The sequence below is a fragment of the Salminus brasiliensis genome, chromosome 5 (assembly GCF_030463535.1).
Source record: "Salminus brasiliensis chromosome 5, fSalBra1.hap2, whole genome shotgun sequence".
NCBI lineage: Eukaryota > Metazoa > Chordata > Actinopteri > Characiformes > Bryconidae > Salminus > Salminus brasiliensis.
The window spans coordinates 17,123,851-17,143,343 of record NC_132882.1 but is presented as its reverse complement, the minus strand read 5'-3'; the positions used below and the strand labels follow the sequence as shown (position 1 = coordinate 17,143,343).

Genomic DNA, 19,493 nt, shown 5'->3' with positions numbered 1-19,493 from the left:
ATTAACTAGAAAAGTACTACCACCACAACCACTACTACTACTACTACTACTAATAATAATAATAATGCAATAGAAAAGTACTACTACTACTACTACTACTACTACTAATAATAATAATAATAAATAAACAAAATGTCATAAAGATCTATTGCTACACAGAAACGTCTCATTAAAAAGTTGCCTACAAGCCTGAATCAGAACACACAATCTGGAATATTTGTGAAAACTGCAGGAAATAAATATTCCAACAGGAGGTGGTATGTGTTCTACAGCATAGTTACCGTGACGTGTACGGATTACATAACAACAACCAGTGCAGGTAAAAATCCCTGAAATAATTAATTCTGAAATAATATGTAGATAGTAGGTTATTTACCCTACAGCTAGAGTAAAGCAAAATGCCCCATACTTCCTATTATGCAAAGGGGTATGGATACAATAACAGTAAACACAATAAAATTCAGGTACCTTATTTGTTTAGGTTAGGGATGAAATTGTCTAAGCCTTGAAGCAAAGCCCAGCCTCATGTGCATGTACTTACAGTACAGCATTAAAGCAGAGGGGTATATAATTGCAGAGTTCAAAGTGACTCATCATAGTTTTGTCATTAAATAAAACCCTGTACGCTGTGGCTGCTGTGAATCATGGCCTGATGCAGAGTGGTGTGTTAAGAGTGTGTGTATGTGCACGGTCTGTAGGAGGCAGCTGTGGCAGAGGCCCGGGAGCTGCTGTGAGAGGGGGGTGGAAGATGAATGCTAGGCTGGTGGAGCAGCAGAAGCCCCGGTAAGCTCAGGGCAGCCTAACTCCTGGGGGATGTCATGGAGCCCGCCAGCCACATCTTAAATGGGGAAAAGATGACATTGAGTAGTTTTGCTTACATAAAATACTGCTGCAATAGTTTCTCCATTAATTTTTAATGCCTCTCCTGCTTTGCCGACCCAGGTTCTTTCTCCCCAAGCCAGTTCTTCCTTCCAGCCGTCCCTGCTACTGTGGGCCAGTGTGGACAGTAAAGGGAGGGAGGACAGGACAGCAGCGATAAGCCACACACACCCAGGCTTCATCAGTTTGTTCAGGCACACCCAAGTGCGCACACACACACATACACACAAACACACACACAAAAGCAAACCCACAAAAGACATGCAAACACAATGAAAGAAGGCCTGCCTCATAAATGGCATTAACTATGCAGCAGTGCGGCCATACAGCAGTAAGCTGGAGCGGAGGGAGGGGGGAACAACTGCATGCACATGAATTATTGAGGATGGGACTGGAGTACACCACCAGCTGGACAGCAGTGTATGCTGCCCTCTGATGAAGCGCTTTGGCTCAAAGTCAGAGGAGATGAGAGCAGACAATCTGCTTTCTTACACTCCTGCATGCAACATCCAAAAGAACTACTTACACTAGAAAGCATCACATTACCGCCACAGTAAATATTGTGGAAACTAGAGCTGGCCAATCAGAAAAGGGAAACAAAATCTAACAGAATTCTCCCCTCATATTTTAGTAAATATATACAAATATCCATCATTAATTAATAAAAAAACAAATACCTGCCTCACTGATGAGAAAGGTCAGCAGGCCAGACTGGTTCAAGCTAACAGAAAGGCTACGGTAACTCCACACTAACCACTCCACACAAGCGAAAAGGCACACAGATGGTAGGGTTCGAATTTGGCACCAACAGCACAAATCCATGGACCCAACCTGCCTTGTGTCAACAGTCCAGGCTGGTGGAAGTGGTGTAATGGTGTGGGAATTGGACTCTTGGCACATTTTAGGCTGGTTAATACAAATCAATCGTTGTTTGAATGCCACAGGCATTGGGGTACTGTTGCTGACCATGTGCATCACTTCATGACCACAATATTATAACGTACCAGGTCACAAAGTGAAAACTCAGGCGCAATTCATGCCATGGAGGACGGAGTTCTTTTATACGTTAAAGGAGAAGTCCATTCTGGGTACACCTTCACTATGGTTGCTCTAGAACTTCTCACAAAGTTAGCGGTGTCCGAGATGCTACCACTCTTCTACCAGTACCCTATTATCATGCCCTTTTGGACATGAGTCAAATTGCATCCTTTGTCCATGGCAATCTTTTTGAACTCTGCTACAACTGACAGGTGTGCAGCAAACCCTGTCATATGATATCTGTGACGTCCCCGTCCAAATTCATTCCAAACTAGTGGAAGGGCTAGTGTCATGCGAGCCAAGAGTGGTTATTACCACCATTATGTAGTTGGTCATAATATTCTGACATGACTTTGTATTTCTATAGTTCTGGACACACATTTATTGGCCACATAATGGCAGCCCAAGAAGCCCAAAGTGCAAATATCTGTCTATGCTGTCTATCAATGTCAAAGAATCCAGTGAATGTTAATATCATCTAATTCTATCCTTGGCCTTATTGGAAGATTTGGCTCAATGATGCATCAAACTGCATAGCTGCAACATACTGTACAAAAAAACCCTAAGGAGTCTGTAGAGGGATGCCAGTCTTCCCTCGGATACTCTAAACTCATCAAATGTCAAATGACTAACCTACAGAAGCACAGCAATATGGAATACATCAGCTACGTTCTTTGTAGTGCAGCAGAGGGAAAACGGTCTTCTTTTGAAGACACATCCGTCTAATGTCTTTATGAAGAGCTGTGCTGCCACAGACAATGTCAATATCCCATGGCAACCGGAGTACCTTTGTTTCTCGGCCCGCCATTGAAGCGCATCGCCCAGAATTGAAACGCTCTTTTTCCGCACACAAAAAAAACCCTTACTGCACACTTACACAAGGCAATATTCAAATGATAACATTCAAGGAGAAGATGATACTATCTGGGGATATGTTCAAGAACTACAATCCCTGAGAAATTAGACATACCTGCAGCATCGTTCCCATCTGTGTTTCATCTCTGCACAATGAATGTAATCATCGCTATAGCCAGAAGACAGCATCCACAATCTTTTGAATGAAGCAAGTGATATCCGGTACCTGATTACCATGGTAAAACTAGTAAAGAGTCTACCTAATAAAAAAAAAAGAAACTGTGTGGCGTTCTTTAAAATCAGGCATGCTATGCAAGTGTTCTGCTGGAAGAATACTGGCTCCTCAGTGCGGCCACATAGTAATACACAGTAAGGGTTGCAGCAGAAGATGTGTTATATTGCAACAGAACAAGCTCTCGGAGAGAAATACATTCTGAACCTTTTTTTAACGCCACTGGAATTATGCTTTGCTCAGACGCCCCATCAAATCTATTCTGGCAAGACATCCCGTCTTTTCCTTTTTCAGAGTCTGCACTGTTTCATCTGGAAGAAAAAAAGCCCATAGAGAGGCAGCATTAGCAGAACTCTCAGCCTCAGTCGACTCCATCTGTCACTTCTATTAGAGCCACTGACCAGCAGCACTGCTCGACCACACACACACACACACACACACACACACACACACACACACACACACACATGCACACAGACAGACAGACAGACAGACAGACAGACAGACTCATACACACATTAGAGTGAAGCTATTGCATTTAACCCACAGCAAAGACCCTTACAGCTAAGAAACACACTTTAGAAGTGGGAAGCAAACACACACACACAGCTAAAATAGCATGCTTGCCCACACATACACACTCCCACAAACACAAAGAGGCAAGTAATAGATTTACACACACTTGCACACGTACGCGGTCTGGCTGTGCCGCCCCTGAGGAAAAGGGAATGGATCCAGTGAGTTGGGTGACACTTACCAGACACGCCGCCATATGTGGTGCGCTTGTCTCGGCCAATGCCAGGCCAGGGAGAGCCGTCTGCCTTCAGTCCCATCAGCCCTGAGACCGTGTTGGTGGCGGTGACGCCATCTGCACCACCTACACCCACGGGGATCAGACATTAGCCATGGTGAGGAGGAGGAGGGGGGGGGGGAGCAGGAGGCAAAATCTGGCCCAGGAAAAGCTGCAGGGCTCAGGCTAACGCAGGCAGAACGCAGCGGGCCCTCAGCCGAGCTGCTACTGAGCCCCGCACTGCCAAGTCATTCCATTACGCAGCTCACGTCCGAACGCTGCCCTGACCACACTAATATTAACAGTCCGACTGGCACACACAAGTGCAGCTAATGGCCGTAATAACAAGTTAAAGACGAAATCTGCTGAGAATCACTGGAATTATTGATCTGTGTCTCGGGTTAAAAGTTTAAAAAAGTCTGAAGAAGTCAACTACCTTCATGCGCAGCCTTGGCAATATCCACAATGTTTGTGACATTGGGGGTCAGTTTGGCGAAGAAAGGGATCTTGACAGCTTGCCGGACCCAGCGGCAGATGTTCCGCACCAGCTCTGGATCCTTTTCAAATGAGGGGACAGGAAAACAAACAAACAAACAAACAGCAACAAAAGAGATTCTTACAGCTGAACTAAACGAACAAAACACAAAACAGGGCAACTTACTGCTGCCAATCTGTTAGTGCCCTGTGTGTGCATGTGTGAGAGAGAGAGAGAGAGACAGAGTGAGTAGGAATGGGAGATAGAGAGAGACAGAGTAAGTAAGTATGATGAAGAGAGAAGAGAGACAGAGAGAGAGAGATAACGAAACTGAGGAAGAGAGAAATAGAGGAAAGAAAGAGAGAGAGAGAGAGAGAGAGAGGGAGAGAGACCTAGACCAGAGGGGGAGAGGAGAGACCCAGAGCAGTGAGAGAGATAGAGGGATCATATAAGTGTGAACTGCTGCTCCGGGAGGATTCATGCTTTATTAGACATCTCCTGGCCTGTCAGTCTGGGTGTTTAGAGAAAGAAGAGGCCGCTCAGCGTCTGCCCTGCTCACACTCAGTGTAGCTCTGCAGCCTGCTCAAGCACAGCCACGTCTAAATCCACTACATTCGAACCAACAGCACAACACGGACTCAAAAACCCCAAATGAAACGAACAAAAAACACACCACAAAAACAACACAGCTGATGCAGCACAAACACACACACATTGTATAAATCCACAAATCTGAGGCGATGGAACAGACTAGATATGCCTCGGTGTATGAAAACTAGAGCGCATTGATTATATTACAGCTGTTCTATTTGTGCGGGTCATTATGCCTTAATTGATAATTATATGCGTTTCTGAACAATTATAATTATGTAACATTAAAGAATGCCCAACTTCCTGACATTTAAACTCAAAACACAATGAAAACCACTGGGCCTTTACAGTATTCCAGTCTAACTGCCTGCCAGACTGATGAGTTACAGTAGGCACATAAGACTCAGACATAGATGCCCTACATATTGCAAGATATTTAATAAAGATGTGTTCATGCTGGATGCAGAACAGCTTTCCTTTTGCATTGTATGGCCACTTACAACTCCAGCAATCGATCATTATCAGCTGACAACATACAGTTACTGGCATGTTTGCAGGAACACACAGTCAACAGATCAGACAGAATACTGATCTAACTCAGTTCCCCAAAAACTTCACAGTACTGAGACCATCTTAAATGTAAAAGGGGTGGGGGTGGAGTACATGGCTTCCCAGCCCGACCTGCTGGAAGATTGCCCGCTGAGGTCCCCTCTACCTGCGTCAGACCAGCTGCCACCTACCAATCCGACCATCAGACCCCCCACCCACCACCACCCATAACAGACCAGCAGCACACCCTCCTACCACTACTACCTGTTTAATGACAATGTTAAAACCTAAATGGACTCGTTACTATCTGCCACTATTAATATCACCATTATTAGCTATCTGTTGTATCTGGTTTGGTAATTTTTATCAATAATGTTTAAATAGTTCTGACCAGAGGAGGATGGGTCCCCCTTGTGAGTCTTGATTCCTCCCAAGGTTTCTTCCTCCAGCTCTGAGGGAGTATTTCCTTTCCTTGTCAGTGTGACAACAATTACAAAAGTCCAACTGCTCTGAATCAGGAGAGAAAAGCTGGTCAGCCTTAGCTTAGTTAGCAGTCTGGCTGACTGAAAGTCCATTTATTAGACAAGGATAACTCTGATCGAGTGCTGTTCAAAAGAGCTGAAATTAACGCTTTTTCCAGTGCTTTTGAATCTAACCGTTGCTTAGCTAGCTCAGCTACAGATCCACAGAGTATCGGACAGCTCAGTCCAGCTGCTGATGACTAACTGCTGAGCTAGTGACACAAGTGTTGACAATAAAATGATTGGACTTGTAGCCAGCTATCTAAATTTAGATAAATTGGCTAGCTAGCAGGCTAAACACCACAGCACAGACTGTTTCCTTGCTAATGAGGCTTAAATCATACGTTTTGAGGGGAACGGCTCATATATGAGAGCACAAAGTCAAATCGGCCTATTTCTTTCCCCACAGGTTTTCAGAGTATGACATAACCAATGAATGAGCTCCCACAGCGCTCCCACCTTGTGGCTCTCTTAAATGCAACAAGGGGGAATGTGCTTATTTGGTCATGTACTAGATAGATGTGGAACAGATCTCTATCATAGGAAAGCTCCAGTGGCATAACTAAGCTGTCCAATGGTCTACAATAGTCTGCAATTATGAGCAAGACTGGGGTGAGTACACAAGTCTTTATAAGACTGTGTAAGACTTTAGAACAATATATTATATATATATATATATATATATATATATATATATATATACCAAGCATCTAGCTGATGTATGTGCTTTAGGAACAGATGAATGTTCATACTCTGCTATTTCTCCAACAGAAAGGGTTTAATTGAGATGTATCTTCTACTTTTCTGCTGTTGATGTTGAATGTTTCGCTCTCATTATCGTCTTTTCATCAAAATCTTCACATATTCAGACACTACTGCTTTCTCATTCACAGTCTACCTTTGCTTTTCTCCACTGGACTCTCTCTCTCACACACACACACACACACACACACACACACACATACACATACACATACACATACACACACACACACACACACACACAACCTGCAAGCAAATGTTGAACACATTCAGAACATACATGCTTCCTCGTCATCCTTGTCCTCATCCTATCTCTCGTATCTTCCACAGGAAATGGGCTTCTTTTCGGACATATCCTGAAACTGTTAGCGCATATCCCCTTGAGCAACGGGTTTCGCTCTCCTGTATAAAGAAGTGCGATTTACAAGGTCCACATGCAACATAGAGCGATGAGGTCAGTTTTGTGCACAGGGGAAAGGTTAGCATTTGATTTTTAAAACCATTAGCCAGAATTGATTTGTCAAAATGGGGAGCCCAGAAGAAAAACACATCTCCCTGAGACCATTTTATTTCTATTTCCAGGGCATGCTGAGTGATTCAGTGCTGCACCAAAAAAAAAATAAAATAAATAAATAATAAATTAAAAAAACACCGCCATTTTCTCTGAAGAAATTTGAATGTTGTGCGTTCACGGACACACGTTTTGCTTTAGAGACATGGAGGGAGGGGACGGGATTTGCACCTAAAAATATGCCAAACGCATTCTAAAGGCTCTAGATGGAGGACAGGAAAGGTTACTCCATTGGAGATAAAATTCATTCCTAGCTTTTTCAGAAGATATTGGATTTATGCACTCGTGTCTGCAGCAAGTGCCATCCATAGCAATTTGCCTTGATTTATTCAAGACTTAAACAGGGCATAAACAAGGCTGGAGTGTTGGGTTCAACCAGTCCACTCCGAGCTGTCTGCCAGAGAAGGAGCTGTAATATCTGAGCCCATGAGAGATGGTTGATAGCGCTGTTGGCTTCCTGGGGAGATTCATTGGTTGATATAGCAGATCTTGAACTCCAGGCAACAAAAGCAGATGTCACCAGAGTGTTATAGAAGGCAGCCAGGCGCAGAGTGGCACAAATCACAAACCTTCTGTTCCTGGACAAATTTTGCTTAAAAATGAATTCTCCACCAGCATACCTGACCTCACATGAGAACTCTACTAACGCACAATAGGCTCTGAAAAATGACAACAGTCTAGACATGTTGGAGGATGTAATGTCATAAAGCAGTTACGAAAGACTTATTTCTCCATAATACAAGGTTACAGGAGCTTGACAAAGTTTGCGGAGTGACCAGCATGTGCATGGTCCCAGCGCAGTCTAGTGTCCTGAGGGCATGCCTTTTTATGAGCAGAATGGTGTTAGTCTTTAAGAGGAACAACAAGAACACAGCCGCACAGGAAGCGAGACTGGCCTTCCTCCCAGAGGGTCAAGGAAAATTGCATTATGCTTGCTCCAGCAGGAACGACGGGGTCGTGGCCCACAGCCAGGCACCAGTCACCAAACAGATGCTGCTTGTAAGAACTCTGCTCTCGCAGTGGGCCTGCACTCCCTCTGAGGCCTGCCTGTGACAGCTTATTACAGGCCAGATGGGGGCGAGAGCTTCTGTCTGTGGGCCAGGGAGTCGGCCCCCTCTCCTCTGAGCAGTCCGCTACACGCAGCATTACACGCTTGAATGAATGGCCAGAGCACCTGTAAGGCTGTCTGCTTTTTGGAGACTGCAACTCTTCTCTGGCATAAGAAGCCTGGGTGGAAATGCATTTAGTAGCCTGCAGCAGGGGAAGTGCAAATGGCACCCAAACCCTGTTAGTTCGGGTCAAAGTCAGAACTTTGGTGACATTAACAACATTTGAACCTAAAGGGAAAATTCTTTGAGGGCACAAGAGGCAGCCTCTGTATTGGTATAAGCGACAACAATATAAATAAATAAATAACAAATGTATGTTCTTACACATAAGATAAAATGACTCTTCAGGTAGTCCATGGTATATGGACTATACCATAGGTATAGGTCCATATACCATGGTATATCACTATCCTGTTGTTGAGGCCATCACCTCTTCAACTTAAGCTGGTTTGAGATTTGGACCCAGGAATTGCTGGTACTTTGTGAAATCCATTATATTATTATAGAATATTGTCAATGCCACTGGCAACAAACACAACCCCAAAAACATGATAGATCCAACACCATGCTTCAAGGCATGGATTTCATGGAATGCAGCTATTTTTGCTGTTTGTGGCCAAAGAGTTCTATTCTGTCTTCATCAGTCAATAGCACTTGTTTTGAGAACGCATCTGCATACTTATAAACATTTAATTTTGTGCTGAGGTTCCTCTGACTCTTCCATGAAGATTGTGTTTGTGCAAGCAATGTGAACCTTCTTGACTTAGTTAAGCTTTCATGCAGGTTCCTGGCAGGCATATGGGGGTTTTGATTTGCCAGTCTTACCAGCATATAAGCAGCTCTCTCAGAGTTGTACTGGCCTTGCAATACTCATACGGACCTCCACAGTTCCCCTGAACTGCCATTAGTTAATAACATTCTGCACTGCAGAAACCACAAGCAGAAACAAGTGTCTTCTTATAGCTTTCCTCTGCCTTGTGGGCTTTGATTACTTTCATTTTCAGATTTCTAGACAGTTGCTTAGAGAAGTCTACGGTTGGTGAGTGTTAGTACGTTAGTAGGTTTGCAGAGAAAGTTTGGAAACTTGATTTGGCTGCTGATTCCTAATTACTTTTGCCGACATGCCTCAGACCTGATTTGCTGTGGGGCTGTAGTTAACTCTTCTCAAAACTTAAAAGCCCCAGTTCCACCCATACACAAAAATCTGCTAGTTCTAAATTACTGACTACTGACTACTGACTGATTGACTTTTTCCCAATATCACAAGTTGACGGGGACTGAATGCACCATTAGCATGCAATCTGCCTCAGACAGTCCATGTAACTCTGTGTGTTTGGCTTAGACCAAGGTAAAGAGGCAGCGTGCCTCGCAGGCACACGGAAGCACTGATCAGACATGGAGAGCTTTCAGCCCCGCTGAAGAGCATGCAGCAAGGAAAATCGACCGGCGAGCAGCAATAAGGGCCGAGTGAATTGCATACTGACTCCAGCAGCACTGATCAGGAGGGGCGGCAGCATAGCATAGGGGAGGTCTAGTATGAAATTAAAGGAGGGCCACGGTGGCTCCATGGAGAATTCTTTATTTATTTTCCCTCTCCCCACGTGTTGTCACCGCGGGGCAGGTGAAGCTGGCGTGGGATTCATTTCGGCTCTATGGGGGGAGGGTGGGGTGGGGAGTGTTGGAGTAAGGAAAAGGGGGGAGAGAGTCAGAAACGGAAAGAGGAGAGAGAGAGAGAGAGAGACAGAGAGAGGGGAGAAAGGGTCTTTACCACCCTCAGGCAGAAAGAGAGGAGGGGTGGGAGGCTGCACAGAGACGGGGAGCCAGAGGAAGAGGAAAGGGTGGAGGAGGAATAGCGGCTTTACACCTGAAATTTTAATTTTACCGCGCAAGGTCACGGGAGGTGGGCGCTCTTGTTAAGAGCCGGCAAGTCTCGTAGGAGGGATGATGGAAGTGGCGTGCCACTAGGCCCTGTTTGGCGGGCTGAAAATAGCTGTGGGAGCCTGCGCCGCTTTTAATTTGTGAATCCGAGGAGCCGTATTGAAGGCTGGGGAAAATATGAGTTCCCAGTGGATGCTGAGTCAAACCTGAGTAAGAGCTATGAAATAAAGGCTCTTCACACTCGGGAGATCTTTATCTGTCACAAGTACTGAGTCGTTTTACGTGCCTCCTCAACCTGCAATAATAACGACTGTGCTTATGTCCCAAAAAAAAAACAAAAAAAAAAACATTTAATCAAGAACTGCTGAAAAATAAGACAAGGTCCCGTATAAATAAAGATAAAACAAGAAGACGAATAAACAGCCATAGCACACTCAGGTTTATTTAGGGGGACTGACTTCTTGTACAGTTGCTGTTCAAAAGCCTCTACTGCTTGAGGACTAAAAATGGCTTCGAAGCTGAATGGCTCCTGATTAGAGCGCTAAAGTGCCAATCCCATTGATCAACAGTAAACAAGATAATGCAATCATTACACATATTTATGCCTGTCATAAGTAAACAAAAACCATCTCTAATCTGATGGCAGTTAAATGTTAAAAAGCTCGGAGAAAAGAGGGAGCATTACACTGCGAAAGCTAAACACAATGAGTGGGTGAAATTGCATATTAATACGCCATTAAAATCAAATTCTTCCTCTCTTTCGACGTAGTCAGAAATAATGTTTTTCCCTGGCTAGGAAGGGAAGTGCCAAACAGTGTGATTAAATGATATTGCCTCTCTTTAGTTCACACGGAGGTTACCTGCCTGCAGGCCCTGCAGCTTTGATTAGCTTTTTGTCTTAGAGCTGAAAATCTACAGCAAACGGATATAACTCTTTGAATTTACGGCCAGTGCAGTGGAAAATAGCTCTCCCTGTAAGAATAGAAAGTCTGTTTTATTTCCTGTGGTATAACACATAATCAGAAGAGCAAGATGGAGAAGCATGTGTGGTCTGTGCATCTATCCGCACCAGATAAGAGCTGAAAGGCATGGTAATACACAGTGGGATATGTTTGTCTTTCAGATGCCTTCATTACTTATACCACCTGTATATCTTATTCATCACGCCAGACCATTCCAACGTTTGATAAAACAGAACCATTAGGCCCGAGATGTACTGCTGCATAGACTAAGGCAGTATAGGCAGGCTTCCGTCCAAGGGATTTTATGTGAAAAATGCTTTGAAATGTTTGATGGTGTAGGCACTGGAAACGGCAATTACGAGTAGTATTTTACAAATATCCATTCCACTTCAGCTACAGTGGAAAGGTTTTGACAGGGAAAATAATGCAATTATGCATGAATTTAGCATGACAGGATTTTCATCACCTCTCCTTCAACAAACCAATAAAACAACCCACAGTTAAAAATCTTTTTTTATTTACACCCAGTACTGTGCAGAAGTTTCAGGCACCTAAGCACATTATTTAAAACCCTTTATCTGAAAAATACGAGTGTTTTTGCTTATAAAAACACCAGAACACATTACAGCAGATGCCAGTAAACATAAAGAAAGTAGCTGAGATCTTGTGAGAGCTTTTTAAACAAGAACTCAATTCCACCACCAGCTCTGATTTAACATCATTAAGTACTGATTTACCAACCCAGGTGCTGGACGACAACTCTAAACTAGAGAGTGCCGGTCAGTGCAAATCCTTTCAGCTGATTACTGTTACCGCTAACAAATGCTCAGAATGCGATGACTTCAGTCAAGAGGAATTAGGCGTGAATGAACTGGACAGCTCATGGGCAGTTGCTGCGGTGTTGCTAGGTGGCTGCTATGGTATTCACAGATGGTTTATGTGGTTTTCCTAACTGGCGGTTGTGGTATCTCAGAGGGTTGCTATGGTGTTGCTAAGTGATTGCTATGGTATCTGAATTGGTGGTCGCTAAAGTGTTCCTATGTTTATACAACTTTTGTCAATGTTGAAACAAATGATTTGAACAAATGTTGAAAAATGCCAGAAAATGTGCCCAAAAGATGGAAGGGAATGTGTTTGTTTTGTTCTATTCAACTATATAAAACCATAAACTATATATATATTATAAACTATATATATTTTCCCTGTGTCTAGTTTTTGATGGCAAAATTGATGTAAAAAAAATTGTCACATGAAAACTGTTCTCCTCCAAAGATGAGTCTTTGGTATAGTTTTGTTCTTATTAGTTTTAATAATAATAATAAATCCAAGTGGGAGCTTAATACAATGACTGTGGTACTATTATGGTATTACATTTACATTTATGGCATTTAGCTGACGCTCTTATCCAGAGCGACTTACAAGGTTACTCGTATTATAGAAGTGGGCCAATGTTGTGTTAGGAGTCTTGCCCAAGGACTCTTATTGGTGTAGCGCAGCATAGCCACCCAGACCAGGAATCGAACCCCAGTCTCCCACATGGTATGGTAGCCCACAGGTAGTGGTGTTATCTGTTGCGCCACACCAACCACTATTAATGACTGATGCACCGCCTCACTGGAAATGTGGTTTAATGATCTACCAAAATTGTCATAATACCTACATCAACCCTACTATCAGACAATATTACATTAAACAGATACTATTAAATTGGGAAAGATAAAAGTCTTACTAAAGCATTACAGCCAAAACTACATTCCATCTGCACACAGACTTCACCACTGTGAGAACTGGCCACAGTGTTTTTGGCTAGGAGCGTTTTGTTTCAGACTGTAGTCATTCAGCTGGATGTGAACAGCTGAGCTGCGGTCTTTGTCTGGAATTCCAACTCTGGAAAGGTAAAATTCACACACTGAGATGTGAAAGCGTGGCTGCCTCTGGCTGCTGAGCGATGGAAGCTCCTCGGCGGCGAGGGCCGACGCTGATGCTTCAAACGGCCCTTTTATCCTTTTACTCAGGAGCTCTGCTTTGCATTTTATGACTTTGTTGTTTTAGTGATCTGACACGGTGTGTGGCTGCCAGAGCAGGTTTTTATGTCATTTAGTTGACCACTACAGACTCGGTGACAAGCTGTGTCAAATGTGTTTAGAGGGATGAAGCACAATTTCCAATGCACGAACAGGCAAATAAGCGAGCACTCAGTTTTAGCGTTGTACTACTGCGCAGAGGTAATCCAAAACATGGCGTGTAATATTCCATCTACACACAAAGCCCTCAGAGGAGAAACAATGGGCTTGTATTGACTATCACAACTACATCAAGCATCAAGACATTGTCCTGCCTTTAACAGCGACTGGAGCTGTAATTGAAGTCATAAACAAGGACGTGTTTTGTTCCCGCGTAGGACGCATCAGACTCTCGCAAAAGAAGACGAAGAAAAAAAAAGTTGCTCCTAATCCTCTATGGACAAACGCTACATTAATCCTAGTGAATGGCATTCCTTATTTGAAAGAAAATTGTTTACAAACCGCAAAAGAAAATCATTTATGGATTATTAAACTCAGTTAATGCTTCAATTGAATGTGATGCTATGGAAAAGGTGTATCATTAAAATCCACATGCAAAATCAATGCTCCGCTGGAGTAGAGACACATTAATAATAGGTGTTTGCGGCGCTTGATCTCCCTACAATACCTGCTATTGTCTGTTCACAGCTGAGACAATAGGTTTTATTTCATTCAGAGCTGTACACACAGGGATGCATTTCATCACTACACCTTCTCCATGAATTTCTAACTAAACTAAACGGAACTAGTTATGACACCAATATGCAGCGAAAAGAGAAAGTAGTTCAGATTCTCAGCACTTTTAACATCAGTCTCTGCACAAAGCAGTTATGGAAAAGCATATAGAGTACATATGTGTATTTTGAGCAGCTGGATTAAGCAGCAGTACTTGGATTCAATGCAAGGCTGGAAAATAGTTGGCCTCGGTGTATATATGATTAGATCAGTAGTCTGGCTGCACATACTAACTGACTAGCCCTCCTCTTCGTGAGAGAGGGTAAGCTCCTCCAGGCTGTTTCTCGGTATGTATGAGGTGTAGAGTGAAGTGTGCTGGCCTTACCTGCCCGCAGGCCAGTCCCATGCCCCTCTCGCCCATTCCATGAGGGCAGGATAAATTCAGCTCCAGGGCATCAGCTCCAGAAGCCTGTTCAAGGGACACATGTTATGCAAAGACAGGTTATTTCAATACATTCAAAGCATTCTAGCCTTTTCTTTTCATTTTAAACATACATATATGTATGGTCACTGATCAGCCATAACATTAGAACCAGTCAGTTATGGAAGGGGAAAGCATAAGGATCTGAGCCACTTTGACAAGGGCCAAATTGTGATGGCTAGACGACTGGCTCAGAGCATTTCCAAAACATCAGGCAGGTCTTGTGGGGGTTTTCTGGCATGCAGTGGTCAGTACCTACCAAAACTGGCAAACTGATGACAGGGTCACAGGCACCTAAGGCTCATTGTTGCGATTCACAGAGGACCTCACAACACACAGGACTTAAGAAACCTGCTGTTAATGTCTTGGTGCCAGATACCACAGAAAGCCTTCAGAGGCCTTGTGGAGTTCATGCCTGCTGAAGCAACACAAGGGGGACCTACTCAATATTAAGCAAGTGTTGCTAAGGTTATGGCTGATCTATGCATATGTATGTATGTATATGTATATTTATATACACACACACACACACACACACTATACACACATATGTGTGCCTAGCGATTGGAATATGAATCATGCAAAACAACAAAAAACAACAAATCTAGTGATTCAGTTTATTAATCATGCCGTGTCCAAAACCCTTACAGCTGCTCAGGAAAACAGAAAACACAAAGCCTCTTTTCAAGAAGAGGCGCACGCGTGCCGATGAGAGACACAAAACAACGGTGACTGAAACATTAGGCCTAAAATAGATCAGACAAATGATAACTGTTCCACATGGATGCGCGGGAGACGCCGCCACACTGTATGTAGACTGGTGGAGTGGGGCGTAGAAAGCGGCTGAGCAGGAAAGGCGTTTGACAGGCAATTACATATCCGTGGGGGCTTTAAACCACATCACATGGGGGATTTAAACAATTACAAAAAGCTCTACAAACCTGCCAGAGTGACTCCAGCTGTAGATTTATGATTTGCCACAGACTGACAGCCATTAGAGGGAGAAACGAAGAATAAGTATTTTAGCCTTACAAAGTGCGGAGGAGCAAGTGGCAGGATGAAGCCATTTATCATAGTCAGCTGGGGAGAGGAGGAAACCATGGCAGCCCCGGATTAGGCTCCAGATTTCATGGTCAATTAGGGCCAAATGCAGGTACAAAATGGACACAATGCGCCGTGATCCCAAAGCCAATTATCAATAATGTTTAATTTCACCCGGCTTCCTTTAAGCCCTTTACAGAAGGAGGAGGAGGAGGAGGCTGGCTGCCTCTACCGTCCCTCCTTCCTCCGCAACAAAGGACCACACACACAATGAATTAAGCGCTATCATCGCAGATCACAATAAGCAGCTTTGAGAGGGAAGACAGCAAGCAGGCTATTTGATATTGCAGGCTTAGCAGAAAAGAGAAAAGGCACAGAAGAATCGAGCCTGAAATATGGCAAAGCAAAATACAAGCATGCAGAGGGGAGTTAGTGAGTGTGCTGGGATAGTTCAGGTCCTGCCTGCGAAAAGAAGAGCCTCCTACCCTCGTTTCATTCTTAAAACCACTCCTCAGGGGAAGACGGAACAGAAAAGATAGAAGGACAGAAAAGGAGGCAGACAGAAAGAGAAGGAGAGAGACAGAGCAAAAAAAAAGAAAAAAAGAAGAAAAAGAACAAGAGGCTTAGTACCACAGTTCCACACCTCTTATCCTAATCCCATACACCCACAGATTCACACACAAACCCAGATATAAACACAGCACTGTAACACACATTTCTGCACAGGCATGCCCTGTGGATGATGATATATACTCCTCGTACGCCGCATGAATTCTAAATGTGTAACACATGCAGGCTGACCACAAGCATAGGGAAATACAGCCCAGCATGCACATTAATATTTATCCACAGTGCCTCCAAACACCCATTAATAGACGAGAAAAAATGGCAAAGAGGTCTAAATAAGAACAGGAGCTTGGCTAATAAAAGGTGCAACGTGCAGGATTTAAATACGCTTTAATGATCATTATAAGATAAATTGGACGCAAGCGTCAAAACGAGTATCATTAACCAACATGTGTCTAAACTGTTGTTTCCAAATTGCCTTTCGAAACCCATTCATTAAAACATGATGTATGCAGAAGCGCGTTTTATTACAAGAGCCATAAGCGCTCATGAAGGCTGAGTGGAAAGGCTTCAATATTCATGTGTGAACTCGAGCTTGCATCTTGAACAGCAGCAACAGCCACGGCAGTGGCGGCAGACCCTGGCCAAAAGTGCCATCACTTGTTTAATCCTTCTCGTAGTTACTTTAAGCGGCAGACCGCTGGAGACAAGTCTTAAGGATACGCTCCACAAAAGAGCCACGGGCCGGGAGCAGATCTTTATCAGAGCTGACACTGCCTCTGACATGGGCTATCAGCTCCCAACTTGATAAGGAAAACATTACCTATCGCTGTCATACACTCTGGAACATTAGGGATGGTTTGATCTCTGGGGGTATTGGAAGCACGAGAGCAAAAGTGAGGACGGAGAAGGGAGGAAGAAAAACACCCGGAGTGAAAATACACTTACTCTACAGTTGGAAGAACAGGCTCTGGAGATGCTGCAGGACAGACAGACAGACAGACAGAAAGAGGTAACAGAAGCTGGGAGGCAGTCGGCTATGACTGGAAGGTTCATTTGAAACCAGAGGAAACCCTGCACTGTGTAAGTTGCAGATACGCAGCCTTTTGAGTGACAGCATGGAGACTTTCATTAGCTCAGCCTCACATATTCATGATGGCGTCAGTGCTAGGCCTTTCACAAACACCTCATATCCAACAGCTGATTATCAAGGTCCCTATCTGGAGCCCCAACTTTAAATGTAAGAAAATGGGAATAGATCAGGGGAAGACTTTGACATTTATGAATTTGCAGCCTCTGGCTCATGGTTATGACGCAATATTTCTCTTAAAGCCAGCGATTTCGTGCACGTGTGGCGTGGTTGGGTGGGCGGGGGAGAACCGAGGTGCCAGCTAAGAGCAGAAAATGCTTTACTTCAGGCTGACACTTTGGTGAAGGGAGGAGAGGGAGAAGGGCAGAAAAAAAACTTTTAAGCAGTATCCTTAGGCAAGGAACAGTGTTAAGTGTTCCCTCACAGATTTCAAAGTGGAAATGAATGGGTGATTCTCCTTGAAAACGGAGTTGCCATGGCAACCAGGCTTTTATTTCATACATGCCAGAAAGGTAACTAAACAGTGCACTTTGGATGTGAGGGCGATGAGGAATTCGGACCACAGAGAAGGGTCACTGACCGATAGAGCGGCTACCAAGGACGGGATGAGCTGATCTCTCTCTTTTCTACTTCATCCCCCCCCCCCCCCTCTACTCCCTCCATCTCCGGCAACGTAGGGTTCCTGCCTCTTTTTTGCAGCTCTAGGTATGAAGTGCTAGTCTGAAGGCTGAAGGATGAACTGGGCTCAAACTGTACCTCTGCCTACAGGGTTCTTCTTCTCCAGAGCCAGGTTAGAGCACACAGGGTCTATGGAGCTTGCTGATGGAGGCAGGCTTTCTAAAAGTCAGTGCGATGCTGCCGTCTACCCTAAAGCCATGTACTCACCCAGGCTTAGATCAGTGTGTGGACTGCTTTATGAATATATAACATGCAAACGGTACCTGAACCTGGATAAAGGGGGGCTTCTAGGCAAATACATAATGACAGTAATGCAGGAAGCTAGAGGAGGAGTGAGGGGGGAAGCACTACCAGATGTCCATCTTTTTCGAAGGGGAAGGGGGTTTGGGCTGTGCTTGACAGGTCCGATTTAATGAGGTACAACAGAGAGCGAAAGAGTCAATGAAATCGATAGCAGAATTAACACATTGACATGTGGACCTGTTTACTTTCTGACATTTTCTGTGCACAATTAAGCACCTGAGATATGCGAGTCAACTCGCATTAATCCAGGGGCCACCAAACTGCCTGACTCTATTCCTCTTCAGAATAGAAGCTCTGTGTTTACAAGTGTGAGTATGTACGCAGATACACACACACACACACACACACAAACACACACACACACACACACACACACCTATCAGCCATAACATTAGCTATTGCCCAATATTGAGTAAGTCTCCCTTGTGTCACCACAACAGACCTGACCATTCGAGGCATGGACTCCACGAGACATCTGAAGGTGTCCTGTGGTATCTGGTATCTACACCAAGACCTTAGCAGCAGATCCTGTAAGTCCTGTACCGGTTCACCGGTTGTCCTTTCTTGGACCACTGCATACCAGAAAAAAAACCCCAAAAGACCTGCCTGATGTTTTGGAGATACTCTGCCCCAGTTGTCTAGCCATCAAATTGTGACTCTTGTTGAAATGGTGCTGATTATGTTTGGGCGTTTTTCCTGCTTTTAGCACATCTTCAAGAACTGACTGTTCACTTGCTGCCTAATATAGCCACCCCTCGACAGATGCCACTATAGATAAAGAGGATCAATGTTTTTTTTTTTTTACTCTACCCATGTGCGACAAATGTTATGGCTGATCAATAAATCGACACACACACACACAAACACAAACAGAGAGCTGATGTCTTTTTTTGCATACCTCCCATTAAAATGTGCCTCTTTCTGATGGTAGATGTTGGAGGATACTGTAACATCAACTACGGCAAGAGCTACCTTTAGATCCTGTGATTATTGGAGACTTTCTTTATGCTCTTGGGCTAAACTTGCTAGGACATCCTGACCTGGTCATGCTGGCAGTTGTTTGAAATGTTCTCCACTTGTAAATTATTTTGGGGACAGTGCAAGAGCTGATTTCTAACTGTTCTGAGATCTGCACCAACAACCTTCTGTCTGAAGGCCTCAGAGAGCTCTTTGGATCTGGCCATGGTAATAACACTCACTTCAAAAGTCAAGAGCAAGCTAACTGTCTTTTGTGTCTCCTCCACAGTCCCCTCTAACCATGTTCTAATCATCTGCAGCTGATGTGCTGCACCTGTTTTCTAATTGTTGATGTTTTGAGGGGAGGGGGTGTTCTAACTTTTTACTTACAAGAAAACTGCCTTTCTATTCTATCACATTTTAAAT

General features: G+C 43.9%; 1 protein-coding gene across 11 annotated transcripts in view; it reads right to left on the bottom strand.

Moving 5' to 3' along the window:
• Window positions 1-19,493, bottom strand: part of dpyda (dihydropyrimidine dehydrogenase a) — a 200,244-nt gene that overhangs the window by 37,022 nt on the left and 143,729 nt on the right. For 4 of the 11 annotated variants that reach the window (XM_072679647.1, XM_072679649.1, XM_072679650.1 and 1 more), the window contains 3 exons: window positions 14,336-14,419; window positions 4,231-4,351; window positions 3,762-3,881 (listed from right to left, as the gene is read on the bottom strand). In XM_072679647.1, coding sequence (XP_072535748.1) covers window positions 3,762-3,881; window positions 4,231-4,351; window positions 14,336-14,419 — 325 coding nt within the window. Of the gene's footprint in view, window positions 1-3,761; window positions 3,882-4,230; window positions 4,352-14,335; window positions 14,420-15,372; window positions 15,416-15,957; window positions 15,983-16,987; window positions 17,019-19,493 lie in introns of those variants that run through there. The other 7 variants (XR_011979708.1, XR_011979709.1, XM_072679652.1 and 4 more) reach the window with 6 other exon arrangements.